The sequence below is a fragment of the Chroicocephalus ridibundus genome, chromosome 20 (genome assembly GCF_963924245.1).
Source record: "Chroicocephalus ridibundus chromosome 20, bChrRid1.1, whole genome shotgun sequence".
Classification (NCBI taxonomy): Eukaryota; Metazoa; Chordata; class Aves; order Charadriiformes; family Laridae; genus Chroicocephalus; species Chroicocephalus ridibundus.
In genome coordinates this window covers 4890046-4917181 of record NC_086303.1, presented here as the reverse complement: position 1 = coordinate 4917181, position 27136 = coordinate 4890046, and the positions used below count along the sequence as shown (strand labels likewise).

General features: G+C 44.5%; 1 protein-coding gene across 1 annotated transcript; it reads left to right on the top strand.

The window, feature by feature from the left end:
* Positions 1-594: 594 nt before the first annotated feature.
* DSTYK (dual serine/threonine and tyrosine protein kinase) lies at positions 595-27136 on the top strand. The gene is made up of 13 exons (XM_063356608.1): positions 595-970; positions 8047-8432; positions 14409-15072; positions 17556-17830; positions 18217-18300; positions 19463-19639; positions 19926-20055; positions 20311-20467; positions 21204-21336; positions 21527-21640; positions 22125-22239; positions 23364-23498; positions 24647-27136. The coding sequence occupies exons 1-13, from the start codon at positions 736-738 to the stop codon at positions 24832-24834; spliced, it is 2793 nt and encodes a 930-aa protein (XP_063212678.1). The 5' UTR covers positions 595-735; the 3' UTR covers positions 24835-27136.

The window sequence follows — 27136 nt, the reverse complement described above, 5'->3', positions numbered from 1 at the left end:
GGCATCGGCACCGGCATCCCCGCCGCCGCCGCCGCCGCCGCCGCCGGGGCCTGAGTGGCGGCCGCGCTGACCAATGGCGACGGGCGGTGGGCGGGGCGGGCGGCAGCGATTGGCGGAGCTGTCGCGGCGCGCGGTGCGGCCGGGCCCACCGCCCCCGGCCGCGCCGCTCCGCGCAGCGCGGAGACGGAGCGACACCGCGCCGCCCCCCTGCCTTCGCGTTTCCCTTTTTAAATATAATTTTTAAAAATTCTTTTCTTTTTTTTTTTGTTTTACTTTCCCCGCGCTGGACCCTGCCGCAGCTCCGCAGTGCGCGGACCGTGCAGCGGGGCCGTCCTGGTGGCGGGCGTGTCGCCGGGGGAGCTTTGACGGGACTACGACTCCCGGAGTGCCCCGCGCGGCGCGCAGCCGCCTTTGCGCCGGGGGAACTACAACTCCCGGCACGCCACGCTCCCGGGGTCCTCCCGGCCTCCTCCCCCTTTGCCCCGCGGCGCCCCGATAAAGGTTCCGCGCCGCACGCAGCGCGGCTCGCTGAGGCACTGCCCCTCGGGAGGAAGGCGGGGGTAGGGGAGGCGGGAGGGGTGGGGGGGTGGGGGAAGAGAAACGACGAAAACCCGGCCGCCGGGGGCGCGCCCCGTTTCTCTCCGGGAGGGCGGATAGGCCCGGGAGCGGTGAAGCCTGGCAGGGGCCGAGGGTGCCCCGGGGTGGGGAGGGGATAGCGGAACGGACCCGGAGGACATGGAGGGCGAAGGGGCCCCTTCGTGGCGGGGTCCCGGCGGGGTGATCCGGGAGCTCTGCCGCTCCTTCGGCCACTACAACCGGCACCTGGCGCGGCTGCAGCAGAACCTGCGCGAGACCAAGAAGTTCTTCCGCGACGTCAAGTACTCCCAGGGCCACCCCTTCACCGCGGCGGCGGCCACCGGCGAGGGCACCCCCGCCGGGGCTGGCGACGGGGCCCCCCGGGACGGCCCCGGTGAGAGAGGGACGGGGGAAGTCGTGTAGGGCCTGCGGCGGGCGGGGAGGCCTGTGTTTGGGGGGGTGTGTGTGGGAATGGAGGCGGGCTGTGGGGATAACTGGGGGGGGTGTGTGTGTTGTGAGGGTTGGGGCACAGGTGCGAGGCGGTGGGTGGGCTGTGGGGAGGAAAGGGTGCTGCTGGGGGGGGATGTGGGGTCTGTAATGGGGGGGCGGGTAGCTGGGCTGTGGGTCCATATGGAGAGCTGGGGGTGTGAGAAGCTTTGTGGGGTGAAGTGAGCAGGCCAGGGGGTGAGGGGGTCTGTTGGAGAGATGGGCCCTTCTCCCCATCTTAGTGACCCCTTTCTCCTCTCCCTATCTTCCTAACCCCCACCTAGTCCCCTTTCTCGCTTCCCATCTCCCTAGCCCCCATCCTGCAGCTTCCAGCCCCCGCCTTAAGGTGTCTTGAGGGTGTGAGAGGCGATGTGGGGCGAAGTGAGCAGGCCAGGGGGCGATGGGGGTTGTCAAGGAGATGGGCCCCTCTCCCCATCTTCCTAACACCCCCCTGCGGCTCCCAGCCTCCCCGTGGCGGGGCTGGATGCTGCGGGGGGGTGTTAGGAAAATGCAGCACGTGGGAGTGGGTGGTTTTTGGGGTTGGTGTTTTTTTCATGGAGCTCTGTGGGAGTAGTGCCCAGCTTCCTTCATCCGCTTTCTCCTCATCTGTCGCTTGTTGACAAACATTGCTGCTGGTGGGAGCCATGTGCAGAACTTCGTCTTTCCATAAGACTGTCTTGTGAGAAGAGTTGAGCGTGACATTAAATATATATAAAGATCTTCTTTATTCATTTCCAAATGGCTCATGAGTCATCCTTTTTGGCTACTTGTCCAAGATACTTGTCCATGCTTGTCTTATGCTTACGATCCTGATTTGAAAATTAAAGTGTTGTTGAGCTCTTTTGTCAGTCTGTAAATAAAGTAGTGTTCCACGTAAACTGTCAGAATAGAAGTGAATAGCTTTCTAAAAATGTGGTGTCTCTGTTTGTTTACATCTTTCTGTGGCTTCCAAGAAGTAGGAACTAGTTGGTTTCACTCGTTTTCTGTGGGTCTCACCGCTGTTTGAATGGTAGTGCTCCCCTGGAGTTGCTCTTCTGTTTGGTTACTTCTTGTAAAACATTGCTAATCAAATAGCAATTGCTAATCAAATAGTAATCTGTGAGAGTCTGCTTATAGCGCTTTGTAGATGGGGACCCAGTTTGACTTCACTGCTGAACGTGTTACCAACTGGCCCTGAAGTATCAGGGCTTGAAGGAAAGGCTGACTGCTTTAGAGCTTGTTCACACAAACAGTAATAACAGCGTAGACTCGGCCTGCAGAGGTTGTATAACATTTACTGTTCTTAAAAATAAAACTTAAATCAGTAGTTTGCAAACTGGTGAAGTGGTGACGTGTTCCATGTGAGGCGCAAACCAAGTTAATAAATCTGATCTGTGTTAGAAGGTGGGACGTCGTGGTGGCGGTCTTGAGGGGAGTGCAGGAAGAGGAAGGGAGAGGATGAAGAGCAGGACTTGGTAAAATAATGGAGGCCGGCAGTTTTCTTGAATGAGTCAACTGCAAAATAACTGTGAACCAATGATTATTGTTTTTTAAGGTATGAGAAGACACAAGACTTTGCCCAAACCTGAGAGCCTTGGTATTGCTTATTACCTTTGTCTGAATAATCACATTTGGCCAGAGCTTCCTGTTTCTGTAAAATTTTAGTCGAATTGTACATTTCCAGTACTCTCTGAAATCTAGTGGCTGGTAATAAAGCGTTTTCACCGCTGTCTAACCTGGGGAGATTATCTTAAGTGTCAGAGGGTTTCAGGAGCACAGCTGTCGCTGACTTCAGAGCCACTTTTTCTTAGAATCTGCCCTATGGGTGGTGTCAAAGTGAGAGGGATTTAGACTGAACAGTTCTGCGGATTTTGCAGTGCGCTGCAGTGTGTCCAGGCACGAATGCTAATGTTTTGTGACATACAAAGGAACTGGGAAGTGAAATGGACAGGACACTTACTGAAGGCAATTGAAGTGGAAAAATAAACTGTGAAAGTAAATTTAGATGTCTTGGAAACAAAACAAATGTGAAGGGGTTTGCTTTTGAGACACCTGTGAGGCTGGTGTAACAACATAGAAGGGTAACTGCCCTCCGAGTCAACGCGACTCAAACAACCTAAAGCCCAGCCTGGGTTATTCTGTCCAAAACCAGACCTTGAAATATGTGCCCGGCTGAGTAGTAGCCACTGAGGTTTCAGGTAAGCGGGGTCAGTCGGGGTTGGGTACTTGAAGGAGCAAATGCAAACTTGCTTTTACATCCCACCCTCCTCTGCTTAGGAGGATGACAGGCAATGTTTGTCATTAAAGGATTGTCACTGACCAAATGTTCCCTCTGTGGCCTCAGTACCAGGAGTCCTCAGAGGTAGAGAAGTAAAATAATTTCAAAGGAAAAAATAATTGCCTTCCAGCTACTGTTTATGAGGGGAGGGAGAAAGTCTTGTTTGCGCTGTCTGCATTTCTGAAGCAATCGACAAAATATTGTCTGTTTTCCGGGTCTGCTTTGTTATGAATAGGCTTTTAGGAATGATTTGTTAAAGTACTGTGACAATCCTGTAGCTTTGGCCTGTACAGGTCTGACAGCTTTTTATTCTCGCTGCTGTTAGCTAATGTGTTTGTACTGACTTTCTGTAAAAAGAAAATCTTAATTAGGGAGTCAGTATCAGGCTTTACTAAAATATGTAAAGACAGGAAAAAACCTGGAAACCCTGTTTTCTACTAATTGTAGTTGTTTTCTTCATTCTGTGCTTGAAATACTTTGAACTCTCTGATGTAGGAACCTGAAGTTTTTTGATCTTTCTTTTGTCTTAATTTGGAAATTTCTGTGAGATTTCGTCTTGTACAGATATCCACAGCATCTCCAGAGTTTTGGTCAGCGGCTGTGGTGTTATCTTAATGAGTGTGTGCTGGGGGAAAGCCCTAGGCTTGGTAGCCTAATGACTCATACGTAAATGTATTTTATAGGGGGTGAATGTATTAACCAGAGGGTTTGGAAGAGTTTTCATCCTGATGCTCTATTGACCGAGGGTATATATCCTGGTTAAAATGTGACTGCTCTGCCGGTCTTGCTGTGATCCTCAGAAGGTTAGGACTCCTATTGTGCTGTTAGGTATGTCAACAGAAGAAAATGGGTTTTAAGACTAGATAATGTGCGGAGAGGTGTTTAGGAGGGTACTTGTGAAATAGCCCCTCAAACAGATGGGAGGAGGCTCTTGCTGACAAGCTTCAAGCAAGCTTGGAGCAGAAAGATGAAGCTTGGTTGTGCAGACCATGGGGGCTGCTAATTTATCACAGCTGCTCCTGTAGGAGCCGCTTACGTTGGTGTATTGATTAGTCGCATGTGTTCTGGAATTAGCACCGCTGTGCTCATAGATGTGTGGTGGGGTGGAACTAAAACTTGGTTTCTATAACTGGGTGTGTTAATCGTAAGTCTTGTGGTCAAAGCATGCTGTAAATCACCACCAGCACCACAGAAATGTAAGGATTTCTATGAAAGGTATTGGTATTTGCAATAAGAAGTGTGAGGGTCTGGCCTTATTTAAGCTTCGTTGTCTGCATGTATTATTGAAAATGGAATAGAAAGACAACAGAGACCAGACCAGCAGTGTAGCTGACCTTCCTCGAAAAGGGGATGAGTCAATGCTTAGGGCTTCTATAGATTCCATAAATTCAACCTAAGTTTCTTCTGCCAAGTGTTTGACTGAATTTTGAGATGAGTCTTGCTAAGAGACATCCTTGTTCTTGGACAGGCCTCCTTTCATCAAAAGGAGCTTAATAGGATGCACGCGCTTAAGGACTCCCCCTGCAGCCATTTTTTTTTTTAAGTGTTTATCACATGTCTCCAAATGGTACACTATATGGATGCAGTATGTAGCACCCCCTAAATTCTTTGACAAAAGTCCTATTGCAGACAGGAGCTTCTCACATAGATATGGGAATATCGCCACATCTCTTCAGTAAGCAAGTTCTAAATCTGCTTTTTGTTAGGTACAAGAGGAGGTCATATTCCTCCCACCTGGAATTCTTCATGGTCAGATTAGTGGCATCACTGATTAAGTACTGTATGAGTGTTTTTACCCTGTGTCTTATTCCGATGTGCAGAAATAGCAATGTACTTTCCGCAATGCAAAATATGAGCAATGGCTCCGTCGCTTTGCAACTTGCGTCAGGTTTTTGAGACCTTGAGGTCGCTGTAAGATACACACTGACAGATATGCGCGGGGTTGGAACCGCTGCCATGGCCTGTGTGCCTTGATGGTGCACTGGGTTAGTTGTGGTACGCCTGAATCTTGCTTTTGGTGCTGGTTCCAGGTTTGTACTTCACATACTTGGAATATCGCAGTGGGACATAATGTTAAATGTAATGGATTTGTCACTGGTACTGCTTCTAGTAAACTTTTAAAATAAATGCTGATCACAGGGAGGCTGCGTGCATGAAAAGACGAAAGGTGTTTTAAAGATATAGCATTCATATATCCATTCCGTGCTTCAATAATTTCAGCGAAGCTGCTGTATTTCAATCATTTTATGCTGGCATTAAGACCCATAAATACAGAAGCTGCCCAGAATGAGGAGAGGGTGCAATCTGCCTCTTCTTTTCTTTATAAAAGCTTGTGCAGAGAAGGCTGCACGGCCTGCACAATGCCTTCTGAATTGCTTTTTTCATGCTTGGTAGCTGAAGAGCAAGCCTGAATTCCAGTCGAAGTTTCAATAGATGTAACCAGATCAAAGAAATTCTTTATCTTGTAGATGAAGGCTCAAATGTGCTATTTGTGGGTTTTTGCTGATTTTTATCTTTTGTGAGCTGCTAGCCAGATTCTGCCCTTCAGTCGCTTGACGTGGCTGCTCTACTATGGTTGTGTATCTTGAAAGGCTTGTTTAAGAAACAGTTATGAAGAGTCACACTTCAAGACGTGATGTCTCCCTTAACCTTTTCCAAACTGTTGGTTTATGTGGGTCAGCGTCTGGGGCTGCGTGGGGCAGAGGAGCAGGAGAGGGGTTCCCCTTAATGTTGTGTGGGATGGAAGGACCCCTCTGATGCAGAGAACTCCTCCAGCAGTCCTATTCCCAGACTGCGGATTTGAAGGAAAGGTAAATCTTAGGCAAGATATTAAAGAAGCCTTAAACTGGGTCTAAGACATGACCAGCTACGTGTGGTGTTGCTCCCAATTTGAATGATGCTAATTAAAATAGAGGGATGGAATGCTATCAGGGTGAGGACTAGAATAGCTGTTGTGTGTTATCGTTAATTTGGTTAGTAGTATTGAGGAATATCTTGGTATATGAGAGTATCTTGTTTTCTTGTGGCTTGAGATGCTGAAACAATTTTGGATGCCAGAACATGACTCATGAAAAGAATTTTAATAGCCCTGGTGAAACAGGACCTTCCCCTACAATATCCCTGCTGGTGTTTTTCTGCTGTATTGTGTTTGAGTCTATCTTTAAACTGTCATTCTTGTCAGTTTGCCTGATATCAGGGCAGTCGTACTGGTTTATAGCTTTCAGATTTGGCAGTGCTTCTGGGGACTGGTGTCTCCACTTGCCATTTCGTTCTTGGGTGCCATCTGCCTTCAGATCGGGGAGCATGGGCTGGCTCTCTGGCGGTGGTGGAACACGAGCTGTTTTGTACTCGCGGGGATTGTGCTGAAGTGCAGCAGATGGGGAATTCGTTTGTATCAATTTTTTTGTACTACCAGAATTACTGTTGCTATGCATAAGGTACCACAAAGCTCCTTAGACTTCAGCTTAGATGACTGAGCATGGGAAAAGCTGTATTTAGGACTTGTAAAAGAATACAGAAGCTAAATTCAGTGCTGAGACTGAATTTATGTAGTGAGGCAAATGCGAGGAGTTGCAGCATCATGGACTAAGAATTCAAAGGGCCTGGTTAGTGGGATGGTACAACTGATACCTCAGATGGAAGGTGGGTAAAGAGAGTGATTACAGGGAGTCTCGCTACTCTGAAGAAGATACAGATGTTGAGTAATTTCCTTTTGCAGCTCAGATATTGTTCTTAAAATTAGTAAGAATACCTGGCAGACTGTGCCTATTTAGTTTCACTGTATAGGTTAGAAGAGATGCGTACTGTTAGTGCGATCAAAGGAGTGAAGCTGTTTCTTACTGTGTTTTAGACTGCACTAGGAACCTTCTGGCTGCTAGCAAAGAGTGTCTTCCCTTGGGCTCATCTCTACACAGGCTGGTGAAAGCGTGACAATTTCTTTAGCTGCTGTGATTGTCTTTCTGTCATAGGGAATTGCTGGCAGAGGCCATTAGTTCTGGTACCACGTCTTGGCAAACTTCATCTTGTCATCTGCTTCATGTAGAGAAGGCATTTGCAAGAATGCCTTTCCTTGAGGCTAAAAGGTGGTTTTACTGTTTTAATGTCAACGATCCTAGACTTTGGTCAACAACCTTGTGCAGTAATACTCTTGGAATTTGGTAGATGCAAAGTATTTTACATTTTTAAGTGCGTGGGTGGAACTGTCACTGATTCATAGTTGATTGAATTTATTTCTGGTAAGTGACAGGAACGTCTGTGCAGCCAAGCCATCAAAACTTGTGAAGAGTTAGCCTTAGTGACCCATTGCGCCTCCTTGAACTCTAGAGCAAGGCAAAATGCAGTTCCAGCCTAAGGCAAAACTAGCCCTCTGGTTGTTTCAACCTTGACGACTGTTTCCTCTTGACTTTTAGGGCCTACCATTAGCCTGCTACTAGCCTGCTGAAGAAAGCTCTGTGTGAACACTTTCCAGTGAGATAGGTGGGGAGAACAGTAACAGATTGTCTTAATGGCTTTGAGAATCAACCTACTGTGGACCTCTGTTGGTGCGGTAGAAATGCTGAATTGCTGACGCTAGTTTCAGGATACATAAGCAAATTCTTGGTGCTGTGTGGGTTTCTTGGTGGGCTGTGGGGCAGCAGTGTCTGAACTTTTGCGTTCAGACAAAACTTAGAGATATGAGACTTGTTGTTCAGCCAACCTGTTCTAATGCAGTCTGTCCTCAATTTTAGGACAGAATTTCATTTCCTTCCCTCGCCATGAGGAAGAGCATCTCCAGCGGACTGTGAGCTGGCACCCCTGCCTTCTGATTCTTGGCCAGAACTGTAATGCCAAATGCCAGTTACTGAACATACTGCTGGGTGAAAAGCTGCTCCCTACCACCAAAATCAGCAATGAGGAGAATTGTAAGAGGCGACGGATCCGTTTCACGCATGGGACACAAACACGGATTAGTCTAGCGCTGCCTGAGCAGTATGAACTGGTTCACATGATGGCAGCCCACCGAGGGCACTGGGACACGATACCAGAGGAGGACTTAGAAATTCATGGGGACAGCGAAGACCCTGCTCACCGGATAGCGGAGCTGGAGGTCATGCTGCCGTACTCACTACTAAAGGTAACCAGGTGTCCATGTACCATCGTTGCAGTGAACTTAAGATGCAACATTTATAATCCTAATAAAGCTAATGGTGTAAACTCTCAAACATAGGAATCTTTTTAATGAAAGAGAAGCTGGAAGTCTGGTGTTAGGATTTTAATTGGACATCACTGTCTATGCTCGTGTGCTATTGTTTCAGTGTTGACTCTTAGCATTATCATTCTTCTGTGATGTTTCCATCCATCTCCAAAGCCAAGCTGACTCTGATGTAACTCCAAGTGTCTTCTAAAATTGTACTCTAGTTTCAAGGTTATTCAGAGCTTCTTAAATCCATCATCTGATAAAATGACCTGAAATTGAAGGTGTTAAGAACAAGAAGGTGGGAGTCTCTCCTCAGTTTTTTTTAACACTGTTAGTATCTTGCTTTGGTGTTCCTTTTACTTGTCCACAAAACGTGTTCCTGTCCTGCAAGTATTGCAGTTTGGTGTTCAGCAAATATCTTTAAAGGTGAGGGTTGTATTTCGTAGCTTTTGATAGCTTCCGTAAGCTTTCATCGCGTTTCCTGTCTTACGTGGAGCGTTTGTTATTGCAGTATAATACTTCTGGAGCATTGTGTTTGGTAGTTGAATATATGGAATAGATAATTCATTCTTAAATATAAATTGCTTAAGTGCAAAGAATCTAATCTGTTATCACATGAGTAAGTGTATGAACTTCATAGTTGAACAATAAAATAGCAAGGTGATCTTTTTCTGCACATATGAATCAAGACCTGATTGAAAATAGGCAGGAGATGAAGAACCCAGTCTGTCTTTATCAGTTTGGGTTTGTAAAATGTCTTTCATCTGGAGCTAAATTTAAGGCTACCCTAATGAGATGAGCAGAGTCAATGCTACGTTGTAGTGCGTTTGTGGCTTCCAGTATCCACTGAAAGAGAACAGAAGTGCCATGTTTGTATAAACAGCGTGTGAGGCATCCACCGCTTTCCCAAAGAGCACCAGATCAGCTGCTGCTGCTGCGAAGTAAATGCCTGTTCTGCATCTTCTGCTTGTAAAATCCTGCCTTGGTGATGCATAAAAGAGTATTTAGCTTTACATTTATTTTACTTGGTTACATTTTTACATGGGCCAGTTCAGGCACACTGCAGTTTACAACCGTCTTTCAGATTTCTCATGTGAGTGACAAAGATCTCTCTGTCTGGCTTTGGTTATATTTAGGACACTTAGATGAAAACAGCTACTCAGATAAATTTGAAAAGGGTTGGTGAAATAAAAAGCTCTTCCAGTAGAAGGAGAGGGAGGGTGAATCACAGCTAGCTTCAGATTGAGTCAAAGGATTCCTTACATGAATTCAAGGGGCTAAAGGAAGAACAAAATTTTCTTTAAGGCTGATAGGAGAACATAATGCGTTTTAGCAGGTAATTCCTGTGAAGTTACAGGGGTCTGACCTCCTGTTGAGTGACCTGTGGGGTTTTCCACCCTTCTAGCTAGTGTGCGTTCTCCAGCTCTGCTCAGCATACACCAAGACAACAAAGTTTTTTAAAATAAATATCTGCTAGTCATGGACACTGCTTCTGTAACTAGTGGAATATATATCTGGAGCAGTAATGGATGAGGTTTTTTGGACGCTATCCAAAACTGCATGTCTGCAGAACTACTCTGAAAGAACTTCTGCTTTTTCTTAGCTTGTAAAACAAAACTAGTAGTCTAATAGCAATAGCGTGCTTGATAATAGCATGGTATTCAGTATGGATTTTAAGGATTAAAATTTGCCCAGGAACCGAATAATTTGCACCTTTTGGGCAGAGGGGGAGGGAGATCAATCTGAACGTTACCCCACCTGTTACCTAGGATCCCTGTATTTTTATCTGTTGTTTTTTCTCCCAACAGCAGAGTGCTTATGAGTAGTGCTGTGTTTCATTAAAACCTCACATTGTAGATACTGAAACACCTTACTAGTGTTGGAAGAAACATTTATGGGTCCTTACTGTGGACTTGAACAGTTACAGGAGATGAGTTTCATGTGTGGATTTCTGTTTGAAGTCACATTCATTTCCCACAGTGAGGGCACTTACCTACCAGAAGGCTGCCATCAGAGGAGCTCTCAGTGATTTCAGGACCTGGGGAATGCTGTGCAGCTTTTCAGGCCTAAGTATCTCTTACCAAGAGACTTAATTGCAGAGGCTGGCTGGGGCACCAAGATTACACGCTGCTGTTTTGTGCGGGCACTTAATGCTGAATCATGCTTCATGCTGCAGATACTTGTCTGCTAAATCCAAACTCATTAGCCATTACTCCAGTAAAGAAAGGCTAAATTATTTGTAGGTTAACAGTATTCAAATATTAACTAAACTTCTTTTTTTGCTTGGAGATAAATTCAATGCAGGTGGAGGATATACTGCTTTTTCGTACTGAACTGCCAGTGGAGCACCCTGAGGTTTTTTCTTTAGTCTGATATCCAGGATGGGATTGTGCTTGTTTTTCTGGGTTACTGGAGGATGTTTTAATCAAAACTTTTTTTATGGAAAAGGGGGTGAGGAGGAGGGAGCCAAAAATTGCATTTGCATGGGTCGGCTGCTGTGAGAACACTACCTTATGCTAATAGGTATGTGAACTTAGTTATTTTTAAAAGTAAAATATCAGGGAAGGAAAAACTTCAGCAAAGCTGCTCTATTCCTTGGGGATCTCTGTGCACAGGAATGCATCTAGGTCATGGGGAATAATCCATCTAGCCAGACAGATTATTAGATTTATAGTGGGAGTAAACAGTTGGCTCTTTCCCTAAATCTTATCAGTTGTGCCTGGAAGTGGAAACGGACTTCTCTGAAGCATTGGTTTTCGTCTGGATGGTACGGCTGAATGGGAGGAGGGTAACAGGGCTGAAAGCTTCCTTTTTCATGCCTTTGTCTTGCTTTGTGCTTCATGCGACTTTGAGTCTTGGACTGAAAAGTTTTAGCCAGGGCTTGTAGGGAAAGACAAAATTTTCAGCTGCTCTGACGAAGCTGGAAAATGAACGAAGAAATACAAAGTGGTTCTATGAGCTCCAACAGAAGAATCCAACGAGTTTGGATTTGTTGTTGCATTTCTTCAGGTGCTATAGCAGTGATTCAGGTCATATGAATTAGTAGTTGTTACAAGTAGTGAGGAATGTGGTTAAGTACCTATTGGGTGGTTATTTTAATGTACATCCTGCTTAAAACTTGGAAGAACGTGCCCTGATCTCCTTCGTGAGGGTATTTTTAATGTGTTTGGTTGTGGCGTTAATACAGAAAACTGAGTAGCTTTTGTGTTGGTTGTGACACTCTTCCTTCCTCATAGCATTGGTCTACTTTGGGGTATGCTGAGATGCTCCTGCCATGTACCAGCATCAAATACCTGAAGTCGTGTTCCTCCGTCCCTTTACGCTGGCGTAACTGAGTGGAGAAGATAGGGAAAATGCCAGCACTGTGAAATTATTCTTCCATCTGTATGAAATCTGTTCTCTGTTTCTAGTTTTGCTGGCTTAGTGATATATCTTTTACAGGGGAAGAGTTCATGGTCAGAAAAAGAGCATTGCTTCTCAGACTGTTTGGTGAGTGTGTGCACCTCACAGGCTTTCTTGGGCTGGCCCTTCCAGCAAAGGTAAAACAAATTCCCTGATCCAGTGGAGTTCAGGGTCATTGCACAAAATCAAAGCACATTCTGTAAAGGACAGCAATGAATCCTGGAGACCAGAGGTGTGTAGTTCAGTTTTCTTACCTGGGATTTTCTCTAGATTGGAGTTAACTGAGCTTCTGACTCGGAACTCCATGCAAATAGAATAAACTGGCAAGATTTCAGAAAAATTGGGGTGGCGTGTGTGTTTTTTTTAAAAAAATAATAAATCTAAGTAGAATCTAGGGGTATATATGTAACTCAAGTTAATAGGGAGGTGATGAAATTAAATCACATGTAATAAATGCAGTAATTGCCAGACTTTTCTTGGAAGGCAGAATATTCAAATTGGCTTAGAAAAAGACTGAGCTGGGCTCTCAGTCATAATCTGCTTGGTAGGAGTCTGGGTAAAAATCTGGCTAAATTGGGTTAGCTTCTTAGCACCTCAGTTAACTAAGCAAACAGTGATTAAACTGCCCGAAGCCTAGCAAAATAGGACAAGGTCCTCTTGGGATGTAGCAAATAAGTTCTTTTTAACTCATTTGGAAATGAGGAATTATCTATTGATTTAGTAAAATGAGACACTTTGGTGGTCCCTGAATGGAATTAGTGAGACTCCACTTGTCTTACTGTAGGTCAAAACTTACTTGATCCTTGATTTTAATTTTTATTCTGAGGTCTGGGATGCAGTGGTCATCCTGGCATTGTAAGTCTGAATCCCTAGATGAGTACATAGTGTCCCTGCACGGTATACTCTTCAAACTGTCTTTTTTGCATGGCTGTTGACAGCATCTCTGCGTCAGATTTAAGTGGAGGAGCTGTAACTCTGATATTGGCGTACCTGATGTTCAGATTGCTAAGTGGGAGGCTTTGATATTTTAAAAAGGGCCTTTTAGTTAAGGAAGCTATGAATGAAGTTACTTGACAGCCATTTCATGCTTACAGCTCTGTCACAAGTGTTCCAGTGTGTTTATAGCGGTGTGACCTTGTGAGAACCAGCTTAAAAATTTCAGGAATCCAGTGTGAGTCATAGGTATTCCCCATATAGGAAGACTTGATCCCTAATAGTATGAAGCTGTATAGACAGTGTTCAGACTTCTGTAGGACATGAGGCGGGGGGGGAAAAAGGCAAGAAATGTTGCTAATGCTCTTTGGAAAAGCCTGAGAGGCCTCTACGGAAACAGAAGGACCAGTTGCTCATGCTGTATTGGGTTGTCTGTGTTGGTTTTCTCCCTGTCTCCTAGAGACAGCACTGGCTTCCTCCTTTGTTTACAGTCGCTGGCGTGAGTCATCCGTCCTGGTGAATATTGCAGCACTGCACATCCCATCCTGCTCATCCTCCTCTGCATCAGACAGGTTTGAGTTCAGCGCCTGGGAGTCCCGTGGCAGCACTCGCTGTCAGCTCTGAGAGCAGTCAGGAGACCTGGTCACGTCTTTCCTTTTTCTGGGGGAGAAAAATGATTGAAGAACTCTTAGTTATCGCCCCCTGTTATGAGTCAGGAAGATGGCACTTAAATTCTGTCTTTGGTTCAAAGCCTTTGACATTTTCTTTCCTTATTTTAGTAGAGTGATTTATGCAATTGTAACACTGTTCCTGCATATCCAAAGATGAATCTCGTCTCCTTCCGTGGATGGGAAGGAAGCAGGTTGCAGAACTGGCTCTCTTCAGTAGGGTTTGTAAGAAGTGATGTCGGCAGGAGCATATGACCAAAGCAGTGAAACTCTACATAGTAAGAAAATACGTAAATAAAATACATCCCTTAGCTTTTGGTTGGATTTGAAAAAAGTCATAACTAAGCTTGTCACAGCCATCTGTTCCTCCTCATCTGTCCTTTGAATGTGAACTCTTTGGAATCGGTTATTGTGCTGCCTTTGTTTTGGCAGCAGTGGCTAGTGTCGTACTTTCTACCGTTGGAAGCTACCCTGAAAACCGACAGCATGACTGTCTCCTCAAAGAGCCGCAGATCTGGTAAACATTGATGGGAGAGGTTGTTGCAAAATGGGGCAGCTGTAAGCTAAAGAGTAACAGCTGTTCTGCGACAGCGCTTACCTGGGAAATTTCTTCTAAGTTTTGTTCTGAACTAGACTAAAACTCAAAGGTGGTACTTGATACAAAATAAGTGTTTTGGAGTCAGTGGGCACTGATCCTTGTCTGGCTGCATCCCTGCCAGAGGGCTGTCAGCAGCCTTGCAAGTGGGGTACATACTAAGGTGTGATACTGTAGGTGAGACTCACAGCTGTTCTGAAGGGTTTGAATGTTTCTGGTTTTGCACTTTGTGAATGAATTACAGTGCTTTTTTGCATGTATCAGATTTTGAAAGGATCTGTACAAACCTATTTCTTTTACTTTCTCACTTGCTAGGAAGTGGACGTTGTGGTAGCACCATGTCGTGGATTCCAGTCTGCTGAAGCCACCTTGGGAGAGTACGTGAACCAAGTCTTGCCTGTTGTCATCTTCGCCATCAGCGAGGCTGAACTTTCTTCGTCAGATGAGAATGAACTGCGTGAAATCAAAGAGAAATTCTCTTTGCCCATTTTCTTCTTCAAAGTGCCAGAGTCGGGGGCTGACCTGATCTCTCCCAAAAAAACTGGTAATGAAAAGTCCTCCCTTTACTGCCAGCTGATGGACTTGGAGTACCTGAGTACCAACCACTGCAGCTGCGGGGCACCCGGTCCTGATGCCGATGCCCAGAGCATGCTGGTGGAGCAGTCTGAGAAGCTCCGTCTCCTAAGCACTTTTTCCAGGCAGGTGCTTCAGAAGCATCTCGTGGAAGCAGCTACCAGTTTAAATGAGGTGCACTGCCGCTGCCTGAACATCTTCATCAACCAGGCTTTCGACATGCAGCGGGACCTGCAGATCACCCCCAAGAGGCTGGAGTATACCCGCAAGAAGGAGAATGAGCTCTATGAGTCTCTGATGAACATTGCCAACCGCAAACAAGAGGAGATGAAGGACATGATTATAGAGACTCTGAGCAATATGAAAGAGGAGCTCTTGGAGGATGCTGCTAATATGGAATTCAAAGGTAACTCCTGGCAGGAGAGTAATGGGAAGGAATTAGTTAGGGGCTTTAAAGGCGAGTGGCAGAGTAATATTTACCATCTGCTAAGGGATGGTTGAATGGCAGTCTAGACAAGTGACTTTGCAAGAAAATTCAGAACTAATACACAAAGAATTTTCTGTAGGTATCTCTCGGGTGAAAAGCACTGTTCTTAAATGAGAGGCCTGAATATATTAAGTCTTGGTTTCTTGCAAATCGGATTTTTTCCCCCAGAGCTTGCTGCACAGTTTTGGGCTAGGGTATTTTACTTCTCTGCTTAAATTCCCTATTCTGCTGAAGAAGAAAATAACTCTCAATTTTGCCTCAGTGGATATGGTGAGACTTGGGAATAAATCTATCCTAAGAAAAACGCTGTTTGAGTTTTAGCGATGAAGGCTTGATTTGTACGTTTTGCTTGACCTCTTTGTCTGAGAGAAGTTTGCATAAGGCTTTTGAGTATAGAACCTCCTAAAATGAAATGCTGCTGGGTAGTTAAGGTTTTCCTTTCACAAAAAAAATCAACATATTGTGCTCCAGAGGCCTACGCTTGGCATTTAGTGTGTGTGTTTGGGAAATGTGAGAATTTTCACTACACCGTCTAGTCCCAGAACTTCCCGGAACACACAAGCTGGAAGCATACAGAATGATGTGTAAACTGCGAAGGGTGAGAGGCTATCCAAATTCCGTCTGTGGGAATACGTGGTCTGTCATCAACATCAAAGTGAAGATTTGTAGGTTGATGCTCCACAGCTCTCTTCTCCTCTGCTTGCTAAGCAGAGGTTTACCATAACAATCATTTATTTTCTAAGGAAATGCAGTTCACTGGGCTGATGGGCAAAGATTTTTTCTATTTAAAATAAAATCGGAAATAACTCTAGGCTATAGGTTTAGAAGAAATTATTTTTTGGGAATTGAGTGTTCTTCTGAGGCATGAGGGAGGCTAAAACTCTAGATAATTCTGTTTGTCTTGACTGACTTCCTTCCAATTTCAAATCGGAGTGTTATCCCCTGGGGCGAAGAGGAGGAATGATGGATTATGTTTAATCCTGCAGGTTACGATCGGGAGCTTCTGCAGGTGGGAAATGGATAAGATCTTTCCTGTCTCTTGAAATGCTTGCTTTGCAGTGCCCATGCAAAACGTTGTCCTCATAAAGAGCTTGTTTTAATTGCAGCATTAACCTATCTGTGTGCTGCAAAACCCCACAAAAACGAGCATACACTAAGGGTACAGAGAGTGTGTTAATCCTACCTGTTCAGGGCTGCTATTGCTCCAGGATCAGGACAGGTAATTCCTGTACTCTCTGTCCCACTCTTTGCAGAGTTGGAGCGCTGTAGTGCCCGAGTTCAGAATCCTGTATGTGCAGGAGTATGTTTAGGGGCAGCACAAGGTAAAACACTTGCAGTAAATGTGTGTCTATGTTTATATGCACAACAAATATCACTTAGAGTACTTAGAGTGTAGCATCTTGTTGGCTATCAGTATGTGAAGCAATACCCTAAAAGGAGGAAGATGTTATTTTGAGGAGCTAATGCCATCTGCCGATCCTGGGATTTGTTTTAAGTAGGCTAGGCTGTTGTTGGCCAAAATCCAGAGACAAGGTCTTCAGCTCCTGGTAGTAATGTATTACCGCTCAGAGCAGTTATGGTGCATGAGCAGTGATTGCTCAGTGTTTCTTTAAAAATACCAAGTGGTAATCAACCTCTTCAAGGTTGCAGGAAAAAAAATTCCGTGTAACCAGTGTGGTTGTTTTATCGCTTTCTTCATAACATTCAACATCCAGCAGTGCTTAGGGATTGCACTGTGGCTTGGAAGAATTTCCTGAGCTGTACTTCTTTAGATGGAAGGACAGCTTTGTGCTTCTGCCCTTTAACTTCTGGGGTGATACTGTACCGGTGTAAACCTGTAGACTCTGGACGAGCATTCTATAGCTAGCAGGTGTTAGAGTTGGCTATCCTGTGAATTTGAACACCAGTGAATGGAAGCAAACATCAGAATATTTTCTGCCTTGGCCAGATGTGATTTTTAGCTTCCCTGAAACTGGGGTAACAAGGTGTGCATTCCTGGAGCTACTCTGATGCTTTAGTACTTTCTATTACAGAATACCAAATTACTCAAGATCTGTAGGATTGGGCTTGGAACCTCATGTAAAACTGGCAGAACCAGTAAAAAATGTAATCCTTTGTAATAGTCAGTATAAGCGTTCTTCTGTTGCTCATGAGTTGTGGGTTTTTTTGGTACGGCTTATAAACTCAGTTTTAAACTCAGCCGCAGTGTTTCTATCAGATGGGTCTAAAGAAATGAACCCCTGAAGGAGCGAAATGGTGAAAGAGTGTTTGGAGCAGAAGTTGGCTGGGCTGGGGCTGTGCTGTACCTCCTTGGCAAAACACTCAAAGCAGCTCTCGGTAGCCATCGTTGCAACAGTGATATGTAGAGTACAAAAGATGCTTCTTTCTTTTCTTCTGTGCAGATATCATCATTCCTGAGAATGGGGAACCTGTTAGTTCCAAGGACATAAAGTGTTGTATTAAGCAAATTCAGGAACTGATTATTTCTCGATTAAACCAAGCGGTTGCCAACAAGTTAATTAGTTCCGTGGACTATCTGCGAGAGAGCTTTGTAGGGACTCTGGAGAGATGTCTGAAGAGCCTGGAGGAGTCTTGGGAGGTTTCAGTACATCCTGCAAGGAGTTTGGAGAAGTCAAAGGATGCTTCTGTACACATCACAAGCAATTATCTCAAACAGGTATGGTGACTTAAATGGCTGTCTAGAATATTCTTAATAATTGTCTTTATCCTGATCCAGCAAGGGTGGGAGGAGACTGAGGTGCTCAGTGAAGTTAGTGGAACAGTTCCTGGAGTATGTGTGGGTCTGGTGTCTTTAAGGGAGATGCCAAAACTGGGCAACAGTCACTTAAAGGCCTAGTACTTACCTTTCCTAAATCTGCATATAGTAATCAAATTACAGCCTAGAAACACCTATGAGCTTAATACAATAAATAAATTGAACGAAGTGAATAATGGAGTATCACATATAGTGTTTTATTTTTTCATTTTCAGAGGGCTAGCAAATTTTATGGTGACTATAGCTTGCAAAGTTCCCATACTTTCATCTTTTCCTCTGCTTTCCAGATACTAAACGCAGCCTATCATGTTGAAGTCACTTTCCACTCTGGCTCAACAGTAACCAGGATGCTGTGGGAACAGATCAAACAGGTATGGGCATCTTTATCGTTTATTTCTAGTACCCGTCACTGTATAGTGAAATGTTTTTGGAGCAAAGAATAACGTGAATATTCACAGCTGCCCTCTCAATTCTGACTCTTTGCACATGCATTGGAAAGCTGTTGCTTCAGCACTAAGGCTGTATGTTTGGTTTATTCCTGGGGATCTAATATTTAATTTTAAGGAAATACCCTTTAGTGTTTCCTTTCTGTTCTGAAACAGCAAAGGAATGATGATCAGCATTTTGAAACTCTTGTTGTTTGAGTAACTGATTGTTTGTTTGGGTTTGGGGGTTTCTTGTGGTTTTTTCTGTTTGTTTTGCAACGTATCTTGATTCAGGTCAATTCACTCCTCTCTCTCCAGAGCAGACCAGACTTCCTCAGGTCTTTTGTTTTAGATTTCTGTCTGTTAAAGCATTTGTCTTTCTGAAGTTCCTGCTCTGAGCTGTTGATAACCTTTACTGCCTTCTCCCTTTTGAGATTCCTAGTGTAGATGGGTGAGAGAAGTACGAGTTTTTCCTCAAATAGGTGCAGTCCAGACTGACTGGTACCAAATCTTCAGATGCCGCCTCCTGCCCAGAAGAAGGATCCGGACTGGGTGTGCAGCAGCTGGATTTCTGTGGCTTCTAACGAAGGGTGGGGCAGGGCATCTTAATCACCCAGCAATTTAAGGGAAATGGTGCATACCGACACCACCGAGGACTTCCGCACCTTGACAGCGTGTCCATCCAGCAAAAAGCTGCTTCGCTGTAGCTTTCACCAGTTTAGAAACATCTTGCTTCCTGAGTCTCTGGGTTACTGCTTACGCTGCCTGTTCTTCCAGCCTACAACCCGCACCACAACTGTGTGGTTTGCCGTGCGATGGCTGGCTAGTTATGAATGGTCTTGGTCAGACGTGAAAGGGTGGCTGGCTTGTAGGAGTGAACTGAGCAGATATGCAGAAAAATCAAATCTCTTATTTAGTGTGTGTGTGTATAACAATATTGTGATGAATACTTCTAAATTGTTAGTAGTTACTGCAAGGTAATTATTTAGCCCAATTCTATGTGCAGATGACACTGCATTATTATAACAAGGTATCTAAGCAGTCTCAGTAAAATGACTGACCCTTTGCTTTTTTTCTTGTGTGACGGCCTTAATTCTGTTTCCACTAGATAATCCAGCGGATTACATGGGTCAGCCCACCTGCCATCACCAGTGACTGGAAGAGGAAAGTTGCTCAGGACGCTATCGAGAGCCTCAGCGCGTCCAAGTTAGCCAAGAGCATTTGCAGCCAGTTCCGGACCAGGCTAAACAGTTCCCATGAGGCTTTTGCAGCTTCTCTGCGACAGGTGAGTGTGTGGAGCTGTGAAGAAGGTCTTGGTTTGTACACCGCCACTTGTGGCAAGAGGATTTTTGATTGCAGAGGTAGCTAAAAGAGCAGCTTGTGCAGTTAGTGCTGCCGTTCTGCAGGTAGAGGTGGCAGAGCTGATGCGAGCGCCCTAGTACAAGGTCCCATTTTTAAACTAGGTATGCTTGAAGTGGGTTCTCTACTCAGTTGTGCAAGGACCCTCAACTTCGTTAGACTAGGGCTTCAAACCAGGCAGGATTACAGTGTGTATGTGATATCTCTTGTAGTTAGAAGATGGCCATTCTGGCAGGCTGGAGAAAACAGAAGACCTGTGGCTGAAGGTGCGGAAGGATCATGCTCCTCGGCTTGCACGACTCTCGCTGGAGAGCAGGTCCCTCCAGGACGTGCTGTTACATGGTGAGCTTTGTGCTTGATGTTCTCTGTATTATCTTCTGCTCCCTCCTTCTGAAGCAGCCAGTGGGTGTAAAGGAGTAGGAGGGGTGTTTTTGCTTTTCGCTCAACTACTTCAGTGAGCCTACATCTGACACATCGCAAGTACCTTGAATTGTGCAGCTGCTGGCCCGTGAAAAGCTCTGGGCTGCCAACCTGACAGTGTATGGGAAGAAATAAACATGTTTTAACGTCTGACTAAGTGGATGTTGTGCCTTACAGGCAAACCAAAGTTGGGCCGCGAGCTGGGCCGAGGACAGTATGGCGTGGTCTATCTGTGTGACAGCTGGGGAGGGCATTTCCCATGTGCACTGAAATCTGTTGTTCCTCCTGATGAGAAGCACTGGAATGATCTTGCACTTGAGTTTCACTATATGAGGTACGTATCGTAAGCGCTGTCTCATTCCACGTGGATCTCCTTAACTTCACTGCTGCAAACAAATATGCTTTACATTTGCGTAGGCAGAACCTTGCTTGCTATAGTTCTACTCTGCAGTGACTTGGCCTAATGAAATCTAACCTGCCATTTCCAGGGAAGGCAAGACAGCTTTCCAGTGCCACTGCAAAAATGTAACAGGCATAGACTGGTAGGCAGACATGCTCCTTCCTATCTTAATCTGATTCTGCAGTCTCTATGCTGTTCAAATGCTTGCTATTTTGCAGAGTAAATTAGAATTAATAGAGTATGATAGCAAACAGTTCTTCTCCCCTGATTTTTGGTGTTGAATCATCCCTCCTTTCCCAATCCGTTCTTGTCCTGTCTGAATTCACAAAAAAAGATGGGTCTGCACTGCAGAAAACAGCTCGTTTTTAGTAAACAGCCACAGGCAGGTGCTGCAGTACAGACAGCTGAAATACTACAGCATTTCTTTGGTACTATAACCTTTAATAGGCTCTCCTGAGTTTAATTGGGTCAGACACAGCTGTATTTTGTTACGGTCCTCAGAACTGTGGGGTGCTGTGAATTTTTACTGCACATGGTATATAGGTTTATCTTGCTGTTGTGCTAAAGCTGCAGCTATTGGGCATTTTTCCTTTACAAGGTGAGGCTTGGCCTGGGGTGGAGGGGAGGAACATACAAAAGTGACCTGCTTTTTGTGCTGAACTTTCTCTAGGTCTCTGCAGACACACGAGCGGCTCGTACACCTCCATGGTTCCGTGATAGATTATGGCTATGGAGGAGGCTCCAGCATCGCTGTCTTACTGATAATGGAACGGTTACACAGAGACCTCTATACAGGACTAAAGGTAAGAACAATCTGTGCGTGTGTGTATGTACATATTTTTTGTATATACATTAAAAAAATTCACATCTAAATACCTACTAATCTGTAAAACAAAGCTATAATTGCTTAGTTTTCAGGGGTTTTGGCAAATAAAAGTAAGCGAAAGTAACTTCCACTTGTAAGAATTAAATCTGTGTTTGTTTATTCTTCAGGCTGGGCTAGAATTAGAAACACGATTACAGATTGCCTTGGATGTAGTTGAAGGAATCCGTTACCTTCACAGTCAGGGACTCGTGCACCGGGATATCAAACTTAAAAATGTCTTGGTAAGGAAAACTTTTGTATCTGGCTAATCCTGAAGTTTTATGAGGCCCTTTAGTGCGAGGGAGAAGTATGCTATAAGTGAAGTAATAGCTTTCTTCATACAGGATATTTTAACTTGTGGTATTGTTAACCACAACCAGCCTTGCAGTGAGGTTTCTCTACCTCGTTTTCAGGCAGAAAGCCCTAGGGAAAAGTGAGCAGTAGAGTGACTTCTCTTGAAGGTAAAGAGCTTGAGCTACAAGTAGGACTTCCAGTTCCTGGTTCTATTAAAGCCAAACCACACCCTCTGTGTGGAAGACAAGTGAAGGCATGCTTTGTTACTGAGCTTAACTAGGTCCAAGAGCAGCCAAGTAATCGGAGAAGCTTACTTCAGAACAAATGCCCAACCCTTGAAGCATAAAGAGAGTTTAAAACCTTACTATTAAAATGCAATACTGAAACTGAGAAGTATGGTTATCAGCTGCCTGTGTATGAATTCTTCTACAGCTTGACAAAAAGAATCGAGCCAAAATCACTGATTTGGGGTTCTGCAAACCAGAAGCCATGATGTCTGGCAGTATTGTAGGCACACCCATTCATATGGCTCCTGAGCTCTTTACAGGTATGCTTGTTGATTGAATCCACTACTGTCTCACTCTGGCTTGAATTTTGAAGGCCATTACTTTGAATTAATATCTCAACTTCCTTAGGAGGGAAAAATAATTAAGGTAAACAGAAGGCTACCTACTTACAATGTATAGTATGTATTTTTTTCCTGTTTTTTAAATCTCAGTCTTAAATCTTTGTTTACTTGAGAGAGACCTGTGGGATTCATAAGCTTTGCTTGAAGTGATTAATACTCTTGCGATTGGAAAGTTAAATTATTTGTTAGTAGGAAGCAGGAAATATTTGGCTTTCATAGGCAAATACTTCAGAAAGGATCCCCTGTTTTTTTGTATAGATGCCAAGCGAGGAATTCTTGAGCTGTTACTAACCTGTGGAGAGTGTTCAGATTCACTATGTGTTGTGCTTCTGGCAGATGCACCTCTCCAAGCTTTTCTCCTGAGCAAACATCTTACAGTAGCACTTGGAGGTCCATACCACACCTACAGAATCCTTTTGGTCTATCTGAGATGCTGTCCCTGCTTTGACAAGATTGCAGTCAAATTGAAGCAACCCTATTGGTGTTTAATCTAGAAAATATTATTCAGGTGGTTCTCAGTACTAACAGTGAAATACTCATGAGTAGCAGGCTAGACCTTGGTTGTAGAGGTGAGCATTGGTTTAGCCTTCCTTACTTGAGCACTCACTGTGCTCAATCTTTTCTTACTCAGTTGGTGAGCTTGTTATAAATGAGTAATTGCCAAACTCTGGGTTGAGAGGCTCTGTCAGGCTCCTGGGCTAGCAGCAGAGCCAGACTCAACTGATAATCTTACAAATGTTGGTATTTAGGTCTCTGAAAGACACCTGAGTACCTGCAGTGGTCCATGAACCTCAGCTTGGGGGCTGCTGGTAGAGGTGAAGTGTATCAGTCCTCTGAGAACTGAAAGGTCTTAACTTTTATTCCCTCCGCCTTTGGCAATGACTCCTGATATGTTACCAGGCTTCGTACAAGTCTTGCCTTCTGGCAGACAAGTTGTGGTTTTAATTTGAGGAAGTGGAACACTGAAATTGGTTCTCAGACTGCTGGGTTTCCAGTGATGAAGCTGTCGTTTGCCCTGCTGATCAAATGTATTTTTGTCACAGGAAAGTACGATAACTCAGTGGATGTTTATGCATTTGGCATTCTGTTTTGGTACATTTGTTCGGGACATGTGAAGTTACCAGAGGCTTTTGAGAGATGTGCAAGCAAAGATCACCTTTGGAACAATGTGAGAAGAGGTATAAATGGCTAATTTGAACCTTATTGGTAGATACTTTATGCTTGAGTAAAAACTGAGAGGAGATGAGGAAATGCGTTTTAACCTTCTTGTAACTGAAAGGCAAAAATACAAGTTGTATTGCTTCATTGACAGTCTAAAGAGTAGCATTTATCTAGCTAAACTTGGACACGTTCTACTGAAAATCCAACTAAAATTAACAGGGATAGAAACAGGTTTACAGTTCACCATCTCCTTGCCATAGTGTCACGGGAGCTGTGCTAGCACACTGTTTGAACCGTGCGAAGCAGTACAATGCTTATCACAGAATCACAGAATGGTTTGGGTTGGAAAGGACCTTAAAGATCATCTAGTCCCAACCCCCCTGCAGTGGGCAGGGACACCTCCCACTAGACCAGGCTGCTCAAAGCCCCATCCAACCTGGCCTTGAACGGTTTATGATGTAAACCAGATCCCAGAAGCAGCCAGGCGTGATCCCCTGAAGAATGTTTAATCCCTTGCAATTTCTGGAGGCAGTGGAGATCTGTACGTTCAAGCTGTCAGTTTATGGGCTGGATGTTGAGTAAAACACGCTGATAGTTTATCCCCAAAATGCAAACTTATTCATATGCCTGTGTAGGTTTAGTGTAGTATTGTATTTAGCAGTAGTTTAATCCTTCATGCTGCGTCATGGTATCAGAATGCTTTACTGCTTTGTGGCCTTAGGTCCTGTCCATGTAATCTCTCCCCTTCTCATGTGAAAAAGATTAACTCAGATGAGTGAGTCTTGTATTTGGTCAGAAGGCTGCACTCACTGCTCGTTCTTGTGTTGAACTTGCTCCCAAAGGCATGAGTGGATGTGGGGGGGACTTGTTTTCTGGTAGGGGAGGGTACTCATTTTGCCCCCAAATAGTTGCAGAGAGGGGGCTCCAGTGAAAGTAAACGTGTTGGCCATCGTCTGGGAGTGTGCATGATCTCCTGAGTGACTTCAGCACTGCTCCCAGTGATGTCTTGGCAGCATTGCTGAAATGTAAGCTGTTATCAAGAGCGATAGACCCCAGGCAGTTCACTTTGGTCGCTTCAACCTGCACCAAAGCAACGAGAATCCCGTGGAGTTTCTCTCCAATTTGAGGTGTGCTGATGGTAACCAAGTCCCTCTCCATTTTCCAGGAGTTCGCCCGGAGCGTCTCCCCGTGTTCGATGAGGAATGCTGGCAGCTGATGGAAGCCTGCTGGGATGGAGACTCTTCCCAGCGCCCTCTCCTGGGGATTGTTCAACCTATGCTGCAGGGGATCATGGACAGGCTCTGCAAATCAAGCTCTGAGCACCCAAATAAAGGGTTGGATGACTCTACTTGAAAAGGAAGCACAGAAGAATTTTTAATTGTGGGAGAATTCTGAACCCCTAACTCTGCAGATGGCTTCTTCAGATGTAGCTCTTTGTGGCTAACATGAGTGGGACAGGTAATAGCAACCAGAAGATTGTTCATAGAGGTGAGACCTCGGGGATGTTCCATCTTGAATAGCGGCCAGAGAAATCTCCCCGGTACACCCCATTGATGCTAGTTACCCTGCTGCAGCTTTTATTATGGAGTTGTGCAAATAAGATAGAAAATCTACGCCCTTGAACTGAAAGGGATTTTTGCCAATCCCACACAAATACGTATCAAAGAAAAGCATCTTGTGTGTTCCAGGTAGCGTCTGCGTTGCTAGGAGTTAATCACGACAGTCTTTATTTGGTAAAGTAAAAACTCTTCCCGTTAACTGATGGCCCTCGGTGGCCTTTGGTCCACACACAACTATCCCAATCACTTATCGATTGGCACCAATTACAGTGCGGTCGGAGAGGAAAGAGAAACAGAGGCTCTAAGGCTAGAAAGTGTTTAGAAGCTAAGAGCATCTATCTGTATTAGCTTCTTGCAACACTCCAAATGTTTACATTGACAGGAGCAAAGCTTCCATGTTTTACCTAAGGGGGTTTATCTACTGTTCCACTGCAGTGCAAATACCCCAGGTTATAAGCTATTTATCTCTTATGTACCCTTCACCTCTTACTTACGTAAACAAGCTCTTTTCTGGTAATTTTGCTTCATAATAGTTATTTGAACGTCTGAAGAAACCCGACCTTTCTTTAACAGTCTTCTGGTAAAATGGAAGACTGCTCAGAGATTACATATTGTAATACCGAAACAAAGTCATTACAACTAATGACTGTCCATGGGGAAAATGCCAATTCATTTTAATTAAATTTGGTTTTTGAATTAGTTGTAAAGGCAATGACAGTTTTAAATTGTGCTAACTAGGACAGATGTATTTTTAAAAAAAAATAAGGTTTCTTCAGCTTTTTTTTAAAGTCACATGCTTGGTGAGAGCATACTCGAGGGAAAACAGGTCATTCATTCTTCTTCAGTGGCTGTGTGTTGTGGCTCTGTCTGTTCATCTGATCGTTTCACTCTGGGATCTCTAATTTGGCTGTATTGAAAAGAATAAAAAACGGGAGGGGAGGGGAGCCCTTCGCAAGGAAGGTGTGGGCTGGGGTGGTCCCGCTGCCCTTCCCGAGAGGGCTGCTTCCGAAAAGAATATCCTTGCCCCTCTTCTGCATTTCAGGGGCAAGGTCGGTTGATCTTAATGTAAGATACCTGCGGGGTGGAGGCCGAAATAGAAAATGCACCTTGTTTACTACATGAGGAAATACTGAGTTGGCAAGTTCTCCCTGGGTTTGCTGTTCCTCCCGGCTGCAGGGGATGGGCACGCAATGGCTTTGTTTCCCAGGAAAGCTAGCATGCTGCATCCAAAGTAGCATAGGCATGTGGAATTACTGCACCTTGTAGCTGGAATTTATTGGCTAGTAGACAGCAAAATTACAACCGGTAGTCTGCCTGTTAAACAGCTTGAACAACGGAAAGGGATACATAACCCTGCAGTGTTAGTTTAGTTAAAATCTTCCTTTCTTTGTGCAATAAACTGAATTAATGCTTTTTTTTATATATATATAAAAAAAGACTTCTTTTATTTACCTGCACGTGTGGGCATTTTTCTGGTCTGTGATGGCATTACCAGTCTGGTTCTATAAGACACAGCCTCGCCAGCTGAAAGTGCAGCAACTGAGAACCACATGCGCAGAAGAACGAATACTTTTCCGAAGTAGAATCGTTAGGCGTTTCACGGCCTCGGTGCACACTCACGCCACCTATGACACTAACAGTATTAACTCTGTTCGACTGTGCGTGGTGGTTAGTAACCTTATTTAAAACTAGGAGAGTCAAGGTCAGTCTCTTGCAATTAATAGAGGTAGCTTGTGTAAATAATAAATGAATAAAATTTAAATCTCTGTATATGCAATTCCAGAAATGTCTTGTATAGCTCTTCCTCTGTAGCCATCTCCGGACACTTATTTGATGCCTTTTTATTGTTGTTTGTAGCTACCTTGATGTCTTGTTTCCATTTGGTTTGTCTTTTTGCATGTGCGGCATTGTAGATCTGCAGGTTTTCCTAAACTCAGTACAGCTGCATCTCTGCGTTATTTTTTGTCTCTGTTGGGTATAAAGTCTGCCTGACTGAACTTGTTCTGAGAGATTTCACACACCCTGTTTATCTTTAAAACTAGTGTTCTCCCCCCACCCCCATTAAAACAAGGAAAACAAGGTGAATAATTACTTTA

What these genes read in the sequence shown, in the direction of transcription:
- DSTYK (XM_063356608.1), top strand. Translation starts at nt 736, where the DNA reads ATGGAGGGCGAAGGGGCCCCTTCGTGGCGGGGTCCCGGCGGGGTGATC. An exon ending in CAAGCAATTATCTCAAACAG is followed by an intron (nt 17,831 to 18,216) that starts GTATGGTGACTT and finishes TCTGCTTTCCAG; the next exon opens with ATACTAAACGCAGCCTATCA. An exon ending in CCAGGACGTGCTGTTACATG is followed by an intron (nt 20,056 to 20,310) that starts GTGAGCTTTGTG and finishes TGTGCCTTACAG; the next exon opens with GCAAACCAAAGTTGGGCCGC.